The 19,727-nt window shown below is 49.3% G+C and overlaps 1 protein-coding gene across 7 annotated transcripts in view; it reads right to left on the bottom strand.

Moving 5' to 3' along the window:
* The window catches only part of ASPH (aspartate beta-hydroxylase), a 674,605-nt gene that overhangs the window by 413,576 nt on the left and 241,302 nt on the right, over positions 1–19,727 (bottom strand). For all 7 annotated transcript variants that reach the window (XM_078687254.1, XM_078687255.1, XM_078687258.1 and 4 more), the window contains one exon: positions 1–69. In XM_078687254.1, coding sequence (XP_078543380.1) covers positions 1–69 — 69 coding nt within the window. The remainder of the gene's footprint in view (positions 70–19,727) is intronic.

The raw sequence follows: 19,727 nt of genomic DNA, 5'->3' as shown, positions 1-19,727 counted from the left end.
CAGGCGGGGAATGGTGAGCCTCGTGAAGGTGAGTGGCATGGATCAATTCCTCTACATCGTCGTCATCATCTGAAATAAAAAAGCATGGCGACACAGTTATAATCTTCAGATACTGCACATCCAATTCCTTCAAATATTAGTCACATTTCTATAATTTACAGCAACGTCTGCACAGAGCATTTCTACCTCGCCGTCACCCGTAGCATTACAGGTACAGCACAAAATTTGCACCTAAGCTACGAAAATTCTCCAGAGTTTAGCTCATCATTACACTTTGAAACATAGACCGCTGGAAAATCGGCAGATCATACCAATGCCTTTATTTAGATTTTTAAAGCTACATTTCTGACAAGCAAGTCCATCTCTCACCTAAGAAAAGTTGTGTCAAACGTAGATCCAGGAAGACTCGAACCATGATAAGATTTATAGGAAATCCAGATAGATCTCTATATAAAATTAATCTAAATGGAACACCTTTCTATAGACCATGGCTATGCATATATTCGGGCATGGATGCATCTCTCCTGGACCAACGTTATACACCCGTGTCTAGCTAACAAGCAGATGAGAAGCCGGTCATTGACTACTATGAATTAAGAAGCTTTTCCCAAATTTCACTTAAGCAGACAAAACAGGTACAGCATGGCAGCAGCTTCTGCTTCTGTGGCTGCGGAGACTGTCACATTCCGAAACCATTTTGGACCATCTTTCTAGGTTCGAAGGTTTAGCTGATTTTAAAAAGTTGCCTCACTCTAGATATCTCTCAGCCATCACTCAGAACTCTAGAGCGAAAAAACAATCCTAATACTGTTGTATTTATTCTTCTTTAAAGTTATAGCACTGGCTGGGCATCCAAGTCATTTAGTGGTATTTACTGCGTCATACCAGAGTTACTAATCGCTGCCTCTTCAACCTCGCTACCTAGTCATGAGCAAAACTGGAGTAACTTGTTTATTCAACTGAGTGCAAGATTATTGTGGTCCTGGAATAACAGTGGAAAGTTACAGCACCAATAAGCATTACTGCTCTACAAACAGGAACAGCCCGATTAAAAAAAAAGCCTTGCGAGCACCAATTGTTGGATGAAAGGCGGAAAGCAATCCTACCTGGATTCAAAACCAATGACTTGAAGGTTGCACATCTGGAGGTCAGGCACGTGTACTCTACAGATGTGAAATCACACATTTTCTTGACTTATTCATCACTTGTGCACTATCATTGCCTTGTAATAAACCAATGCAAAGACAAGGAGATGTTGGATGCTTTTTTCCGGTCCAGGGAAGTCCTGGATTGGCAGTTCGGGCTCGACTGTTCCCATGAGGCACCGGGTCAAGACTGATTTGCATATGATCTCGGTCTGAACTGGGGTGGCGAAGTGAGCTAAACAACGATGATGGATTCAACCCAGATCTGTGACTAGGGATGAGTGTCTGAAAGGTTTCTGCGCTCAGTCCATCATCTCTTTGTGTTTGCTTTGTAATAAACTAATGCAACCCTCTCTGGAGCACTTAAACTATGAAAATGTTTAATTCACGGTGAAGCATGGGCCTTTCATTTTTCGCAGCTGATGTGGTATGTGCATTTCATTTGGTAAGCCACAAATGCAGGTGTTCTTTACACTGACAGAACAAACCAGCTAACATCTTACCTAAGTTGAATAGCCATGCTTAACCCTCGAAGGGATCTGGGTTCCATTATCTTTTAAGGCCAAAACTGTTATGTCCTTCCACTGAACACCAAGGCTTTGCTTCTACTGTATTCACACTGTCAAAAAAGGATTAAGGAGGTTCTGCAGACTTTAGAGGGACTTTCCGAAAATATATACTGGTGCATACAACCTGGAGTCTGTAAAAAATCTCCTGCTGAGAGCTTCTCAAACTAGTCAATTGTCTAGCTGTGGATGTGGTAAAATCATAGAAATACAAGGAAAACCCGAAAAGTAACTTGTTGATTCAGGAGAATAAAATATGGTAATTATGAGATCATTCCAATAGACCACCGTATTTTATATCCTATATGAGAGGCGAGATGTTAACGTCATAAAATAGATCCAACTAATCACCATATGCAATTTGTATGAATACCGGAATGCACTGAATTATGTCAAATGAGTTCAAGAAATACATCAAGTCATCTAGTTCCACCGCCTCTCAAAGATCTTTTTGTGTACCGCTCCTCCATGTTTTTTCTGGAAGGGTGGTGAGTGACATGTTTTTGGAGCACCGCAGAAGACCACAACTAAATGTGGGTAGCAATCTATCTCGAATCAAAGTCAGGCAATGCCACCGATCGCTCTTCCATTATACAACTGAGGAGAGCACTTTTTTTTGTTATCCTGGGTAAATGGAGGGCCCTGCTCCCTTTTTAGTTCGAGCCTGGGCAGCGCATATGCTGCTTTGGGAGGCATGCTATATTCCAGTGGGGATTTGAAGCTCCACCGACTCTCCACCCATATTTTTCATTGGCTTGTGTCACTTTCCACTGTAACCTGTGGCTGTTCACTGGCCAACAAGCTTAGTAGTCCCGCCTTAGCACAGCATTAGTACCGCCTTGTCTCATTTTGTAACCTCACATGGCGACACACCCAGTTACGTGTGTTGTTACTCAGTCTCCGAGCACTATTTTCTCAAATAGCTTTGCCCTGCCTGCTGTTGCAGGAAGGACACACTCTCTCCTAAAAATCAATTATAGCATGGTCACCTAACGCATTTCAAATGCAATAGGTCTCACATTTGCGAGAGTTTAAGCTATTGGCATTGTAAATGACGATGCCTTTTGTCTGTCTAAAAAATAACACAAATAAAAGGGAATGATTTTCAATGCCAATAGCTCAAACTCTCATAAATACGAGATCTATTGCATTGCAAATGCTTGGCCTTTATGGTGAGCCGCACACGTGCAATTCCCCTCTCTTTCATGCCATTTGGACATCAGCCTCTGCCTCCATGGGAGTAGAAACCATGGGGTACTGGGGCGAATTTATCCCCCCTTGATTTGCAAGTAGAAACATTACAGAGGCAGACAGAACATATTTTGCTAAAGCCACGCTGCACATCACCTGTGTCCCTGCAGCTCTGTAACCGGAGGAGCAAACTGTGGTGGCGGCAAGACAACTTTGTTTAGTAATTATTTAAATGCAGTCATTGAGGCTCTGCCAAGATCATAGAGAGGAGCCAGCAGAGTAGGGGAAAGCAAGAGATGATATTTTATGTTAAAGTTACCATTGTTTCTGCTGACTTGAGAAAAAGAACGATTTGAGGAGGGGCTCAACACCTCAATGACTGCGATTAAATAACTTGCAAAAAGGAAGGCGTCTCAGAACCATCTCAGAGTTTGCTTCTTAAGATACTGGTCAAGGAGACGCCTGCGAAGAGCAACAGGACTTCAGACTGACATGTTCTGTTTGAGGCACTGAGAAACATTGAAAGGTAAATTTTTTGTCATTTTAAAGTCTCTATTATATTTTTTCATGACATTCAATGCCTGGTTTACACATTTCGTAGGCCAAGCCAAACCACTTGCATGTCCCCCTCAATGGATGTCCGTGACCCCCACTCCCCAGAAATTAAGTGTCGCCGATGCCCTTGTCTGACACTTTGATGGTTTACCTGGTGCAGAGCAGGTGGTTAAATGGTATTCATCCGATAGAACGCTGCATGAAGTCTGCATACCCTCTTAACTATAATAAGCATTAACTCAAATTGCCATTGGAGAGGATTAATGTTATTTGCCATTTCAGTTGGTATGTGACCAAGACATCACCAACATTTGGGGGTCACGTGAAAAAGCCACCATTTTACTTCCCATAGGAGGCAGAGGGTACTCGCTTGTGCAGACTGTTCCACGTGATAATTAATAAACCTATATCTCCATCGCATGCTCCAGGACACCCTCCAGGGTAATATGCACACCCTACAAACCTGTATAGCATAACAACAACAAGAAGAAGAAATAAGATATAAACGTTTGGAACAGAATCCTACATTTACAGTAGATTCAAGTACTTCAGGCAGAATGTGTCTTGAACAGTGTTGTGGTCTGAACCCACTGAAGAAGTTTTGCTGTCATTAGATTCTTCAGTGGCTCTATAATTACAAAGTGTTTAAGAGAAGGGCCTGGCAGCTATTCCTTTGCAAAAGAGGGCAACTAAAGTACAGCGAGTACAAAATGACAATTTATGTCACTGTAACTCAGCTAAAGTGAAACTCATTTTAACCACTAAACACAATCTTTAGGCTCACTTATGAGAGCTTATTTTTACAGAAAGGTTGCCAACTAAAGTCTCAACTGAGGATTACTAAACGGTTGTTAGGAAAACGTAATTGCTTGGAGTGACTGAATATTTGAGAGTAATTCAAACCACAACCCCAAATTAACGGACTGTAATACCTTAAAAAGCCTCTGGGTGGCAACATATACCCATATTTACAGAAGTGGCCCCGGCTGAATAAAGTCTAGTTATTTATATTATCTAGTTATCTATATGGAAAACGGGCTTGTATTTCAAACCTGCGAATTAAAAAATTACTGAAAAATAGACGTAGCACTCCACCCTGGAGTGTAAATACACCTAAATGGATAACAGAGAAATTAAATAAGATTGTTTTGAAGATATTATGAATTGCATATTGTGAGATTTTTTTCCATTTATGTTGCCCAGCCGGACAAAGTCAATTGTCTGTAACTGAAGCAGCAGTTTATCACTTTGGTCAGGAATGCCTGGGTTACTTACCGGTAATCTCCATTATTCGGAGTATTGTCTTCCTCGCCACATGAGTTAAGTAGTGATCTTTAGCTCCACACCAGAACCCCCCCTAAAGTACATTAACATCCCATCCCTTCCCAACATGGATGACCACCGTCACCCTTGACCCAGTATACCGGGAGGGTCGACCCGCCCACTTCCTGTAGAACTACCAAGTCCCGATAACCACATAAAGCGGATAGCCAAACAGGGAGGCAGGGAGACATGGAAACTCATGTGGCAAGGAATACAATACTCAGAGTAATGAAGATTACCGGTAAGAAGCCGGGGCATTATCTCTTCGTAAGTCTTCCTTGCCACCGGAGTTACGTAGTGAGCACATACCCAAGGCAAGCGGCTTCATGGAAACTCACAAGAGACCACAGACAATGGGATATGGCAAAACAGGAGGCTGAAGCCAAAAAAACATTAACAGTTGGACAACAGCCAAGAAGAAACACAGAAGGTGCGATAAACAAGAGCCGGGTGAAACAGCCCCAAGAACTGCCACAGCAAAGCCCTTCGCAAGAAGGGCTATCCAACACCACCTGGTAGTAAACCAGGAACAAGAGGGGGGGGGGGGGGACCAGGAAGCGGTCCACGGAGATCCGCAGTACAGATTCCCAAACGAGGCCCAGGAGACAGACAGACCCCTGGTAGACCGACCCTGCACTCGGGCAGACACCTCAGAACTAGTGGAACCTAGGCCAGCAAGATAGACAGCTAAGTCCAACCACTCACGGTGGAGAGAGAAGGCTGATGACCAGATCAGACAGGACCAACAGTGACAAACAAGACGTCACAGCAGCAAAAAGACGCGGTCCATGCCAAATACAGCAACACCGCACATCGGACAACAAACAGCGAGAAAGCAGAATCCACCACAGACCCAACGATGAGGGGAAAGTAGGAAACACAACCTTCTGGGACCGGAGGACAACCAAGTAGAGCGAGAGCAGAAGCCCAGGGTCAGAATGCAACACATTACGGTCCAGCAAGACCCGCAAGAGCGGAGGAGAGCGCAGAGAGGATCCCAGCTCCCCAAACCGACCCGCAGAAACGAAGGCCATCAGAAATACCACTTTCATGGTGAGGAACCACAAGGCCACAGACCCAAGGGGCTCGAACAGGCCACCCCGGAAGGGATCGCAACACTAACGGAAGAACTCAGGATGGCACAAGGCAAACTGCCCTAGGACGCTGCAGGAAAAAATACAGAAGGAACCCAGCCACCAAGGATCCAAACCGTCCAACAGAGGACTGCTGAACACCCCCAAGGCCTCCCATTGAGCCCGAAGAGTACAATGGGCCAGAACCAAGGCAAAGCCATCAGAAAGGAAAGCTAATACCCCACTCGGGTCCGTAGAAACAGGGGTGAACTCCCACAGAAACACCCCAATGAGTCAAAAAGAACCCCATTGTTGTGAACAAGACAGAAGAGGAGCCTGAAGCAACACCATCAATCCTAGGGAGCAACTCTGAGACCGCAGGCTCATCAAAACCAGACGATGATGAAGATGACTCAGAACCCCCACAGGAAGCAGAGGGCCCGCAAAGGGCAAAGAAGAGCAGAGAATGCCTAGCACTCCAGGACTACCAATTCTGTCAGCTGAGGAAACCAAGGGTGGTGAACCCAGACAAGTACCACCAACAGAACAAATGCCCTGTTGAGGCCAAACATGCACAGAATTCATGCAAACCAAGAAAACGGAGGAAAACTGTAAAGAAGGGAGCCCAGCCAACAGAACGACAGTGCATCCAGCTGCCACGTACCAGTGCACAGGAGGAGAGCGCAGAAGCAAGGAAAGTGAGCAGTGAACTCTAAGGCAAACAGAGCCACTGACGAGCACCCAAACTGAGCCTGCAACAGAAGGGACACTGCCACCCACAGGGAGATGGAATCCATGGGAGGAAAGATCCGCCCAAGGAAACCGCTACGCAGGTTATCCTCCACTGGAGACAAACAGCCCAGAGTGACAACACCGGCACCCCTGCCCACAACAGAAGCACCTGTGCAAGGAACCAAAGAGAGAAACCCCAGCAACCCTTCAGGTGAATGAGGCAGCCCATCACCATCTGAGTGATCGCCTAGATAAAAACAGGAGGCACCCAGAGGGCTTGGGCAAAGGCCAGACAATCCAAAGGAACGGCCCACATATCCCGGAAGCTGGACCAGCAATCCACCCGCAGGCGATCCTACCGACCCTGCACAGACCGGGAAACCAATGTTGCCCCCCCAGCACTCAGGCTGCTAATGGACTTATTCACCCAGGAAGGGGACACCAGAAAAGGAAAACCTGAGGAGAGACTGGATAACACCAAGCACCAACCCAGAATGAACCGAACCTGTGGATAGACAACCACTGGCATAATGGAATCCGCGGCACACTGGGACAAGAGAAGGTTCACCAATGAGAACAGATGAAGACAAGCCCAGGGAAGCACGCCGACAGCCGCAGCCATCAATCCCTCTAACCACAACCCTGATGGATAGGGGTGTAAACCAAGGCCAGTAGACAACCCAGGTCCCCCCTCAAGGGCACCCTCCATCATGCAGGAAAGAACATTATCCCTTTGACCAAGTCCAGGGGACCCCCGATGAACACCAAGTCCTGGGTTAGGAACCAGATGGGACTACACGTGGATGTACCCAGGACGGCCCAGGACCACGTAGACCCTCCGATTGGGAAGAACCCCGATAGAGAAAGACGAGGCAGAGAACAGCCAATCAACAAGGTCCAAGAATACCCAAAAATATTTCCCCGTGGAAGATCCCGACCAAGGAGGCCAACCCTATCGCGAAGACTCATGGGGCAGAAGACTGGGCAGTACCTGGAATTGGAAGAGCATGTCCCTCACACAAAACTGGAAGTAACAATGAGACGAACAAGTTACTTACCTTTGGTAACGATATATCTGTAAGAAAAAGTAATTAGTATTAGATTCCTTACCTTAGAATATCCCCAGGCGTCAGTCTGGATCCGGAAACTTTTGCGTAGCAGTACCCCTGCGCGTCGGTAGGCGTCGTCTGCAGGCGTCTCCTGCGGCTCCGCGTCAGTCGTCGGCGGCGTGCGCCGTGATGACGTCGCTGGAGTATATAGACGCCGCCTCCGCGCGCTGACGTCAGTTCTTTGTACATAGCTTTTCCGCGCCAGAACACGCAGAGCCATGCGAGAACCAACACTGGTGCCATTTGAAACTAGGGCCCTGAAAGGGATGACCTTAACCCTAGGTATCAGTTCGCAGAACGGGGAGGATGGGCGGGGCGGTAAGGAATCTAATACTAACTACTGTTTCTTACAGATATATCGTTACCGAAGGTAAGTAACTTGTTCATCTGAAAGACACAGGTTAGTATTAGATTCCTTACCTTAGAATAGATACCCCAGCAATACCAACCCCGGTGGTGGGTCTGCGAACCGATACAATCCTACACCAGAAAGTCCTGGAGGACCGAACGGCCAAAGAAGCCATCCCTCCGGACTTGACTGTCCAGGCAGTAGTGCCTCGCAAAAGTGTGCAGCGAGGCCCACGTAGCCGCCTGGCAAATGTCCTGCAAAGGGACTCCCCGGCCCAGGGCATTAGTAGCCGCCGTGGCCCGAGTGGAATGGGCCCTCAGCCCAACAGGAGGCTCCTTCCGAGCCAAAGAGTAGCACGCTTTGATGCACAGAACGACCCACCGAGAGATGGTCCGTTTATGTACCGCCCGTCCCTTCTTCGCACCCACGTAGCCAACAAACAGTTGGTCATCCACCCGGAACTGGCGTGTGCGATCCATATAAAATGAAAGCGCACGTTTTGGGTCCAGACGATGGAGCCGCTCTTCATCCTTCGAAGGATGCGGAGGCGGGAAGAAGGAGGGTAAGGCGATGGACTGCCCGATGTGAAAAGCAGAGACTACTTTGGGCAGGAAAGAAGGTCTAGTTCTCAGAACCACCTTGTCTGGATGAATGGACATGAAAGGAGGTTTGACAGAAAGAGCCTGGAGCGCACTCACTCTCCTGGCAGAGGTGATGGCAACCAGGAAGGCCGTCTTTAAAGTCAGGAGACGGAGAGGACAGGAATGAAGCGGCTCGAAGGGAGCACACATCAAGAAGGTCAGAACCAGGTTCAAGTCCCACTGAGGCATCACAAACGGGACAGGTGGATACATGTGAGTGATGCCCTTCAAGAATCTTGTCACAATAGGGGACTTGAACAAAGAAGGTTGATCAGGCAACCTCAGAAAGGCCGAAAGGGCAGAAAGGGAGCCCTTGATAGTGCCCAGAGCAGAGCCCTGCTGGGCAAGAGAGAGAAGAAAGAGGAGAACCTCGGAAAGAGGGGCAGAAAGAGGATCCACAGCCTTTGCTGTGCACCATGCCACAAATCTGTTCCACCGGCAGGCGTATACCGACTTCGTGGAGGGACGCCTGGCTGCCAGAATCACATCACAGACTTCAGGAGGCAAGTCGAATGGCCTCAACTGTCGCCGCTCAATCTCCACGCATGGAGGTGGAGGCTGGACAGGTTCGGGTGGAGGACCGTCCCCTGCTGCTGCGACAGAAGGTCCTCCTGAAGGGGCAGGCGGATCGGGGGACCGACCGACATGCTGAGTAGCTCGGGATACCAGTATCTTCGAGCCCAGTCCGGAGCCACAAGGATGACTTTGGCCCGGTCGCGCCTGATCTTCTTCAGCACTCTGGGCAGAAGTGGTATAGGCGGAAAGGCGTATAACAGACCGCAACTCCACGCGCGCCGAAAGGCGTCGCCGTGCGAGTGCCGTCTTAGAAACTCCAACGCGCAGAACTGAGGACATTGCGCGTTCTCTTCTGTGGCGAATAGATCTAACCAAGGCTCTCCCCATCGCAGAAAGAGGCCTTGCGCCACGTCTGAGTTCAGACGCCATTCGTGGTCCATCGAGCACCGACGGCTGAGTTCGTCCGCCCTGGCGTTCAGAGAACCTGCCAGGTGTTGAACCGTCAGAGTCACGCCCTGACGTTCCAGCCATTGCCAGAGACACAGGGCCTCCTGGCAAAGGGTCCACGACCCCACCCCGCCTTGTTTGTTGCAGTACCACATGGCGGTGGTGTTGTCCGTGAACACCTGCACTACACTCCCGTTGACAAAGGGGAGGAATGCCTTCAGTGCCAGACGAATCGCCCGCAGCTCCAACAGGTTTATATGGAGCCGGGACTCCGCCGGAGACCAGATGCCTCTGATCTCTGCCTCTCCCAAGTGGCCTCCCCAGCCCTGGAGGGACGCGTCCGTCACAACAACGTGCTCCGGCTGGGGAAGGGAGAGGGGTCTGCCTCTGACCCAATCGCGGTCCGTAAGCCACCACTGCAGTTGTCTCGCAGTGCCCTCCGAGATCAAGACATGGTCGGACAAGTTGCCCTGATGCTGGGCCCACTGAAACTTCAGGTCCCACTGCAGAGCCCGCATCCGCCACCGGGCGTGATGCACCAGAAGGATGCAGGAAGCCATCAGCCCCAGTAGCCGCAGCTTCAACCTGACCGAAACCCGGGATAACGGCTGGAAGATGGGAATCAAAGCCTGTATATCCTGGACCCGCCGGTCCGGTGGATAGACCCGAAACTGCGCCGAGTCGAGAACCGCTCCGATGAAAAGGAGCTTTTGGGAGGGACACAGGTGTGATTTCGGCACATTGATGGAAAACCCCAGCCCATGCAGGAGGTCTGCCGTCATCTGAAGGTGGTGGATGACTGTCTGGGGCGAGCCCGCCTTCAACAACCAGTCGTCTAGATAGGGGAAGACTGACACCCCTGATCTGCGCAGATGGGCTGCGACCACCGCCATCACCTTTGTGAACACCCATGGGGCGCTGGTAAGGCCGAAGGGGAGCACGATAAACTGAAAATGCTCCTGGCCGACCGTGAACCGCGGGTAACGCCGGTGGGCCGGCAGGACGGGGATGTGAAAATACGCATCCTGCAAGTCCAACGCTACCATCCAGTCTTGCGGGTCTAGAGCAGCCAAGACCTGAGCCAATGTCAACATCTTGAACTTCTCCTTCCGGAGGAAGCCGTTGACGTCCCTAAGGTCCAAGATAGGACGTAGACCCCCTTTGTCCTTCTTGGGCACCAGAAAGTAGTGGGAATAGCAACCACATCCTACTTCTGGCCCAGGAACGCGCTCGATGGCCCTCTTGGCCAAGAGGGCCGTAACTTCCTCCTGCAGAAGTGTCAAGTGGTCCCCCGACACACGGTGGTTCTGCGGTGGCATGGCTGGAGGAGTGGTCTCGAAGGGGAGGGAGTAGCCCCTTCGGACAAGCTGCAGCACCCACCTGTCCGATGTTATTGTGCGCCAGTGGGAGAGGTGATGGCGAACCCTGCCGCCCACCGGCATCACATGGGCCTAAAAGCACGGACTAGGAGGATTTAGAGGCGGAAGCTGCGGGGGGAGGTGTGGACTGACCTCGCCGCTGTCCCCGACCGCCACCACGGCGGTTCCCACGGCCGCCGCCGCGTTGAGAAGTCTGTTGCGGCGCGTGGCTGGCAGCACGTGTGGGACCGCCCCTTCCGTGGCCACGAAAGGAGCGAAACGAACCCGTTTGCTGGCGCTGGGTCGAGAGACCCAAGGACTTGGCCGTGACCCTGGAGTCCTTGAAGCGTTCCAGCGCGTGGTCCGCTTTGTCGCCAAACAGGCGACTGCCATCAAACGGCATGTCCATCAATGCATTCTGGACATCTGCCGAGAAATTGGCGGACCTCAGCCAGGCGTGGCGACGAATCGCCACCGTCGTGGACATCGCTCTGCCCAGTGAGTCGGTCGTATCAAGACCACACCTTATGGAGTATCTCGCTGCGTCTCGGCCTTCAATCATAGCCTTGCCGAGCTTAGCCCGTACCTCCAGCGGGCATTCAGGCAGCAGTTCCGCGACCGTATCCCACAGAGAGTGGGTGTAGCGGCCTAAGAGGCATGCGGTGTTGCAAGACCGCAGTCCCAGACTCAGGGATGAAAAGACCTTCTTACCATACTGGTCGTACCTCTTAGATTCCCGGTCGGGCGGGGCCGACGGGAATGCGGACTGGGAAGTCGAGGCCTGGATCACCAGGCTCTCAGGGGTGGGATGGGTGGACAAGAACTTTGGGTCATCCGTACACGGACGGTGGCGTCTGGCCACGTTCCTATCTACAGGCGAACCTGAAGCGCGCCTGGCCCAGGGGCCCAAAAGAACGTCAGTTAAGGCCTCATTGAACGGCAGCAGTGGCTCCTGTGGGCATGACTGCGGTTTGAGTACCTCAGTGAGGATGTTAGTCCTCACGGCCGCGACGGGGAGCTCAAGGTGTAAGGCCTTGGCAGCCCTCATCAACACCACTGAATAAGCTGCCCCCTCCTCCGTAGCCACGGTAGGAGGCGAGACAAAGCCAGGGTTGGGGGAGTCATCTAGACCACTGGCGTCACCCAAGTCACCTGTCCAGTCCACATCGTACTGACACTCGCGGGTCAGAGGGTCCTCAGACCCCTCCCATTCCTCTCCGTAATCTACCTCCTCACCATATTCGGAGTCAACAATGTAGACCGGCTCCCCGGGGTCAACAGACCCCCTCGGCGCCGGACTCGGCGTTGGCCGACGCCGGTCCGACTCCGCGTCCGGAGTCGGAGAGGGAATGGGGGCGGCGCCGCCCGGAGCCGGCGACGGAGCCCCGGCGCCGCGCGGGGGCGGCACCGTGGGTTGCCTCGATGGAATCGGCGCCGGAGAGGCCGGTGGCCCAGCCGGCGTCGACCCTGAAGGCCCCTGCGGCGCCGGGGCCGGAGCCGCCGGCGACGTCGGGGCCGGAGCACCCGACGGCGTCGGGGCAGGAGCACCCGAACCGCCAGGGCCCCCGGACGGGACCACCGGGCCCGCAGGCGCCATAGGCCCCGTCGGAGGAGACAGTGCCCTCATGGCCATGAGGAACTCCTCTATCTCCTCGGGCGTCGCGCCTTGCCCAGGGACCGTAGGGTATGGAGCAGGCCGCGCCGGCGACTCACGCGGAGCCGCGGGGGTGGGGCCACCCGAACCCCCGGCCGCGTCGGGGGGAGTCGGGGGTACGATGACGATGCCCCGACTTCTTGTGCTTCCTACCTGAGGAACCAGATGAATGGTGACGACTCTCGGAGCGCTCGTGACGGCTCCGCGACCGCTCCCTCGATCGCTCCCTAGACCTCCGTCCGGACCGGGACCGCTCTCGACGCGGGGGCGACACCCGGAGCTCGAGTAGCTTGCGGGACCGCTCCCGTCTAGCTTTACTCGTCAAGGCCCGGCAATCGACGCAGGCGTCCACGTCGTGGTCTGGGCCCAGGCACCGGAGGCAGAGTCGGTGATGGTCCGTGACCGACATCGTGCGGTCACACCCGTCACAATTCTTAAAACCGGGCATCCTACCGGCACCTTAAGAGTAAAGATAAGATTAAAAAACGTTGGTCAAAAGACCGGAGTACTGCTCTTCGGATCTGCGCTAACTGGCGCGCAAAAAAGAAGAACTGACGTCAGCGCGCGGAGGCGGCGTCTATATACTCCAGCGACGTCATCACGGCGCAAGACGCCGACGACGGACGCGGAGCCGCAGGAGACGCCTGCAGACGACGCCTACCGACGCGCAGGGGTACTGCTACGCAAAAGTTTCCGGATCCAGACTGACGCCTGGGGATATTCTAAGGTAAGGAATCTAATACTAACCTGTTTCTTTCAGATGTAGGGGGATAGGCACATGGAGGTAGGCAACCAGCAGATCCCAGGAAGCCAACACAACCCCCTGTACCAGGTAGGGAAGAACATCTTGCAAGAGAGAAACAAATGCACCCTCTGTAAATTCGACACTGGACGGAAAACCCCCAGGATCCCAACTCACCAGAAACAGGACAGAGGAAATTCCAAGACCCTACCAACAAACAGGAACGAACGGCCCACTCGACAAGATTCTGAATGCCCGCCAAAAGTGCCTCCCAAGTAGGCATGGCAAAAGACATGTGTGTCAATGAAAGCCTCCAGAGGGAGGAAGTCGAAAACAACCGGGAACGTCCTTGCACAATCTGCTTAGCCGACAGCACCTGGTATACCCATACAGTATCCCATCCAGATACTTCCCCCCCCCCCCCCTCCCGAGACCAGTGAGGTCTTTCCACCTGGCGTACAAACCACCATGGGTAGCTGAGGGTGAATCATCCGCATTCCCATATCGAGGGATCGTGCAGAGGCTTTCTATTCAAGAGTTGGGAGGGAGTACGATGCCGGTGCCTGTAACACAGAGAACGCTCCTGTGCCTTCCACGCTAGTGTTTCCATAACATAGCTCACAGGAGCGGAACCTATTATCGCACTGTATTTTAATTTTAAACCTGCATATTTTGAATGCAAATATACTGAAAAGTATTGATCGCATTTGTATCATTTGGCTCGTTTCCTTGACCATACAATGAACTATTTTTATAAACCAGAGTGGAATCTTTTTGTGGTGTATTCATTGGAATGCTATGTGTGTTGCATAAATACTTTGCTCATTGGCTCTGCTCATAAGCTTGCCTTTATGTGCCACGCTACCAGAGGGTGAGCACAGGTTATCTTTGTTGTGTATCTAGCTTACCCTGACTAGAGGTGGGTTCTGCCAGGCTTGGGGGATAAACCTCAGCCAACCAGAAATTCAATTTCTAACAGTTGTGTAGCGAATGTATTGGTTGAAGGGATGGATGGCAACAACAAACTAATGGAAAAACAAATGAGTATGGACAAATGTGTAAAAGTTCCCAAGCATGCAAATGATGGTCGACCGGAGGTAAGGAAGATGGGCAAGAAATATGTTTATTTTGGGAAGTACAAAATAAATAAATTGAAGAGAAAGATGTGTTATTGAGGTGTAGAAAGTTTTACCACCTAATCATTTGAGGAAAAAAAAGATTAGGAATTTGTCAAGAAGGACACTTCGGTATGTCAAAAAACAAAACAGGAGTATTAAAAATATGTATTGGTGGTAAGGTTTGGATGGTGATTTTGAAAGATTGGTATGGGAATGCATGTAATGCAACAGTCCAGATAAGACTTAGAGGAGGTATCGCCCACCATTGTTACCCATATCGTGTCCCAATATGCCTTGGGAATAGATTGGAATAGATGGAATGGGCCCGATATTGTTGTGATGGGCAATTTTTCAAAATTAATTGACATTGTAAGGAAAGTAGATAGTGAAGGAATAACACATTTTTAAACATGGTATTCTTAAAAGAGGGCTTACCTAAATGTTTCATTTAAGATAATGGACCCCAATGTCTGTCAGATGCGAATAACTTTTTTTTGGAAAGAGATGGCATCTTACACAAGACCACATCAGTGCACCATCCCGAAGGCAACAGTTTTGAGGAGCGCTTTAATAGAGTAATCGAGGGGTCCATACAATTAGCTATTAGTAATAATCGAAATTGGTAAACGGAAGTGTTGAAAATGCTGTGGCCTACAGAATTACTCCTAATCATATGTATGGCAGACTCCCATGCTCTATGATCTTCTGAGGAACCATCATTATCTGAAGCGGCCTTGGCCACTTAGAAGGACAATATCAAGAATGAAATACCTATCGCATTTTACCAAGTTGAATGTTGATGTAGCCTTCCTGCAGGAAACTCACCTATCTGACTCTGAATCCCTTAAACTTAAAAAAGGTTGGGTAGGTGAGATTTTCTTCTCGCCTGGAGATGGAAAACGAAATGGTGTTGCTATTCTATGCAGAAAATCGCTTCCCCTCTCTGCCACCTCCCAAGAGTCAGATACCAATGGTAGATGGACATATGTTAAATTGCTACTTAGAGGTGCTCCAGTCTCTTTTCTCAATGTCTACGCCCCAACTGTTGGCGAACCTCTTTTTTGGTCCGAATTCTCTCGTCACATCACACGATTTATTGATGACAATTTCATCCTTGCAGGGGACTGCAACCATCCCCTAGACCCTTTTGTAGATAGGAACTCCACGACTCACTACATCCCCAATAAACCACACAAGCTTTTTTGCCAGACAATTTCTCAGCACAAACTTGTTGATGCTTGGCGGATTTGTAATCCCACTATATGAGAATTCACCTTTTATTCCCCTTCCCATCGTTCTCAATCCCGGATTGATTAAATTTTCCTCTCCCATAATCTCACCCAAACTCTCGCTGTTGCTGAAATTGGCCCAATTTTATTTTCAGATCATGCCCCTGTCTACATCACTATTGACGTACTTCCCCCCATCTGACGGTCCTAAGAGATGGCGTTTCAATAATGCTCTCCTTCTGGATCCCACTTTCACCTCTTCATTCACCACCTTTTTTGATGACTTTTTTCTACTCAACGATACTCCCACTATTCCCACCCATACTATTTGGGATGCTTTCAAGGCAGCTGCGCGAGATTTCATTATTCGTTTTATATCTAAAAAACGCAGACTCGCCCGTGCATCCATCAAACAAATTTTGTTGGACATTAAGAGACTGAAGCACACCTATTTTACCTCCCACTCCCAGGATTCCCTTACTGCTCTGATGGCTGCTAAAATGCATTTCAATAAGAAATCTACCGATGATGCCTCATTGTACTTATTGAAATCCAGTGCTAAATTTTATGGGGGTAAGAACAGGGCGGGTAAACTTCTTGCTAATGATTTAAAAGTCAAACACAACAAATTGAATATTGCTGCTATCTATGACACTAACTCCACTCTACAACATACTGACACCGCCATTCTATCAGAATTTTCCCTCTTCTATAAAACCCTGTACTCCTCGGAATCCCAACCCACTCCTCAATCACTCACTCACTATTTCTCTACCATTCACAAGCCCTCTCACTTCCCCCTTGATCTCTCTGATCTAGAGTCTAACATCACTCTCGAAGAGCTGCTTACTGCGCTCAAACACCTCAAATTAAATAAGGCTCCCGGACCTGATGGCTTCACCGTCGAGTTCGATCTCCATTTTTCCAAACTTCTCCTCCCCAAGCTCTATTTACTTATTGACTCCTTCACTACCTGCGGAGGCTCCTCTGGCACCTTCTCAGAAGCACACATTTGCCTGATTCCCAAGGAGGGTAAAGATGCCCAACACTGCAAGAACTACCGGCCAATCTCGCTAGTGAATATAGATTACAAGATCTTTGCCAAGTCCTTAGCTGCTCGGTTAGACTCCCTCCTCGCTGATCTTTTGGGTGAGGAACAGTCCGGCTTTGTCAAGGGTCGCTTTATCACAGATAATACCAGGTTACTTTTTAACATTCTCACAAAATCTTCACGTATGCAATCCTCACTCGCTGCGATTGCCTTAGACGCAGAAAAAGCGTTCGATAGGGTGGAATGGTTTTACCTCTTTCATGCTCTCACATGGTTTGGATTTGGCCCTAATTTCATTTCCTTAATTTCCCTTTTATACTCTCGCCCGCGTGCTGCAATTTGTGCTAATGGCAAGGTCTCTCCCTTCTTTGACTTAGGTAGAGGAGTACGTCAAGGTTGCCCCCTTTCTCCCTTCCTTTTCAATTTGGCCCTGGAACCGTTTCTCTCCAGGTTACGCCAAAATCCCAATATACATGGCTTTCACTCCACAGATTCCCACGTCAAACTTGCTGCATACGCGGATGACATTTTACTGTTCATTTCTGATCCTGATTCCTCTATTCCTGCTTTCTTGTTAGAAGTGCAGGATTATTCCCTAATCTCAGGATACAAGCTTAACCATGAAAAATGTGAGATATTGCCATTGACCAAATTTACTTTCAAAGCAGACTACGCTGCCTCAAATTTTATCTGGAATTCCTCTCACATCAAATATCTCGGCTTGCACATCACCCCCTCCATACCCGATACGATTTCCTTATGCTTAAATAAATGCATTAAGAAAATCTCCGATCTCACTGCTCGATGGCACCCTCTCTACCTCTCCTGGTGGGGTCGCCTCGACACGATTAAAATGATGCTCACCCCAATTATCCTTTACACCATATCCAATATTCCTGTACCTATCGCTGCAAAGTTATTTAAAAAGATTAACTCCATTCGGTCAGCCTTCCTTTGGCACAATAAAAAGCCACGAATGTCCATCGCACGACTGATTCGCCCTACTTCTGAGGGCGGGGTCAACTTTCCAGATTTCCCCTCATATCAAAAAGCCTTCCTACTCCGGCAAGCATCATCCTGGCTACAGGATCCTGACGACCCATGCCCCTTGTGGGTCAAGATGGAACGCCTCTTCCTTTCCCCTTTCTCCTTTGCAGAATATCTCGCTTTTTCTCGTAAACCCTCCTCTGTTTCCACACCCATTCACAAATTCACAACCAAACTCCTTTTGGCTTCCTCCCCCACCCCTCCTAGCTCTATTGCGGATTTTCTCTCCTCCCCTTTATGGCACAACACTCACCTCCTCATTCGCTCTAAACCCTTCTACTGGAAGTCCTGGAGGCAGAAAGGTCTTTCGTGGGTTTCGCAATTGTTCTCCCATTCTACATTTCTCTCTTTCTCAGACCTTAGAGCGAAATACGCCTTACCTGCTTCTTTCGCTCCTAATTACTCTCGGCTCAAAACAGCGGTAATGGCTATGTACACATCACTTGCGCAGACGCAGACACCCTCCATTCCCCCTACTCCTACTTCGCGCCTACACTCTCTACTTGGCACAACTCCTAAAGCTTCGGCCATCTATAAACACCTTCACGTGACAGACACCCCTAGACCCAAATCCACGGTGGAATTACAGTGGGAGCACGACTTTGACATGGTTTGGCCTTTGCTCACCTGGGACAAATTGTGGCTCAAGATACGCAAATCATCCAGAGCGGCATCTCTCACGCAATCCATGCTCTTCATTTACAATAGATTACTCCTTACCCCCTCTGCCCTTCATAGGAGGTTCCCTTCCACCCAAGATATATGTTGGTCATGCTCCGCTCCATCCGCTACCCTGTTCCACATGCTCTTCTTATGTCCCTCTGTTCACGCTTTTTGGCTTAAGGTGTGGGCTCAAATCAATGTAATATTTCAAATATGCATTCCTTTCTCCCGTGCTCACATTTTTCTAGGCAGCCTTTCACCTTGCTGGGACATATTTCAGTTTGATATACGTATTGTAGATCTATTGCTGGCTGTTGCGTTTCAACAGATTACCAACCATTGGAAATCCTCATCTAACCTTTCCTTCCAAGCATGGTGGAATAATGTTTGTCATAATCACAGACTGGACACTACCTTTGTTCCCCCCCCCAGCTAGCTACGAAGAGAACGGCTCTATGGCTTCCTGTTGTTCTATACCTAAACAGATGTTCTACTACCTCCCATTGTCCTTTACCTGCCCAGCAAGAAGTTTTCAAACCCCCTTGATTGCCTTATCATTCCCTCATTGTTAAATTTCCAAATGTACTCATTCTCTCCTTTTTGCATTTTGTTAATCCGGTAATCACTTTTAAGCCTAGATTAATTTACGCCTTTTTCTTATTCATGACTATTATGTATCATTATATTTACTGTACTTGCGAATGTATTTGTATTTTTTTTTTATATACTTTTCCCCCTTATTGTCAACCCTTTTCCCCCTCTTCTCCTCTCTTTTTATTTCTTTTTATACCTACTTCTCTGCCTAATAAAATCTTTTTGACCTGAAAAAAAGAATGAAATACCGTTTTGGATTCATTTCCTTTAAAGCTTTCTGCTGCGGCAGGTTGGAGCAAGGCTCTGGTCGTTCTAGCCGCCTGAGTGGAGTCGAACCGGAGTCATTAGCTCATGTAATCTATTTGTGTCGTAGCTTTGTTATTGCTCTGAAATAGTGGCTACAACTGATGTTTAGGGGCCTGTCTATCAGAACTTCCCTGACAGCAGTGGGGGTCTGTCTCAAGGGTGAATCAGGTCAGATGACGTCTCGCTTCCACACGTTTATGACATTTGCCATCAAAGAAATGAATAATTGCGAGCAACCGACGCTCTTATTTCTAATAAGAGCTGATGGAGCGAGATAGAAAACAAAATTTTGTTTAAACTCGCAAAGTCACATTTCCA

The sequence above is a fragment of the Lissotriton helveticus genome, chromosome 4_1, assembly GCF_964261635.1.
Source record: "Lissotriton helveticus chromosome 4_1, aLisHel1.1, whole genome shotgun sequence".
Lineage (NCBI taxonomy): Eukaryota > Metazoa > Chordata > Amphibia > Caudata > Salamandridae > Lissotriton > Lissotriton helveticus.
The sequence above is the reverse complement of the archived record's forward strand: the minus strand, read 5'-3'. Positions and strand labels throughout refer to the sequence as shown.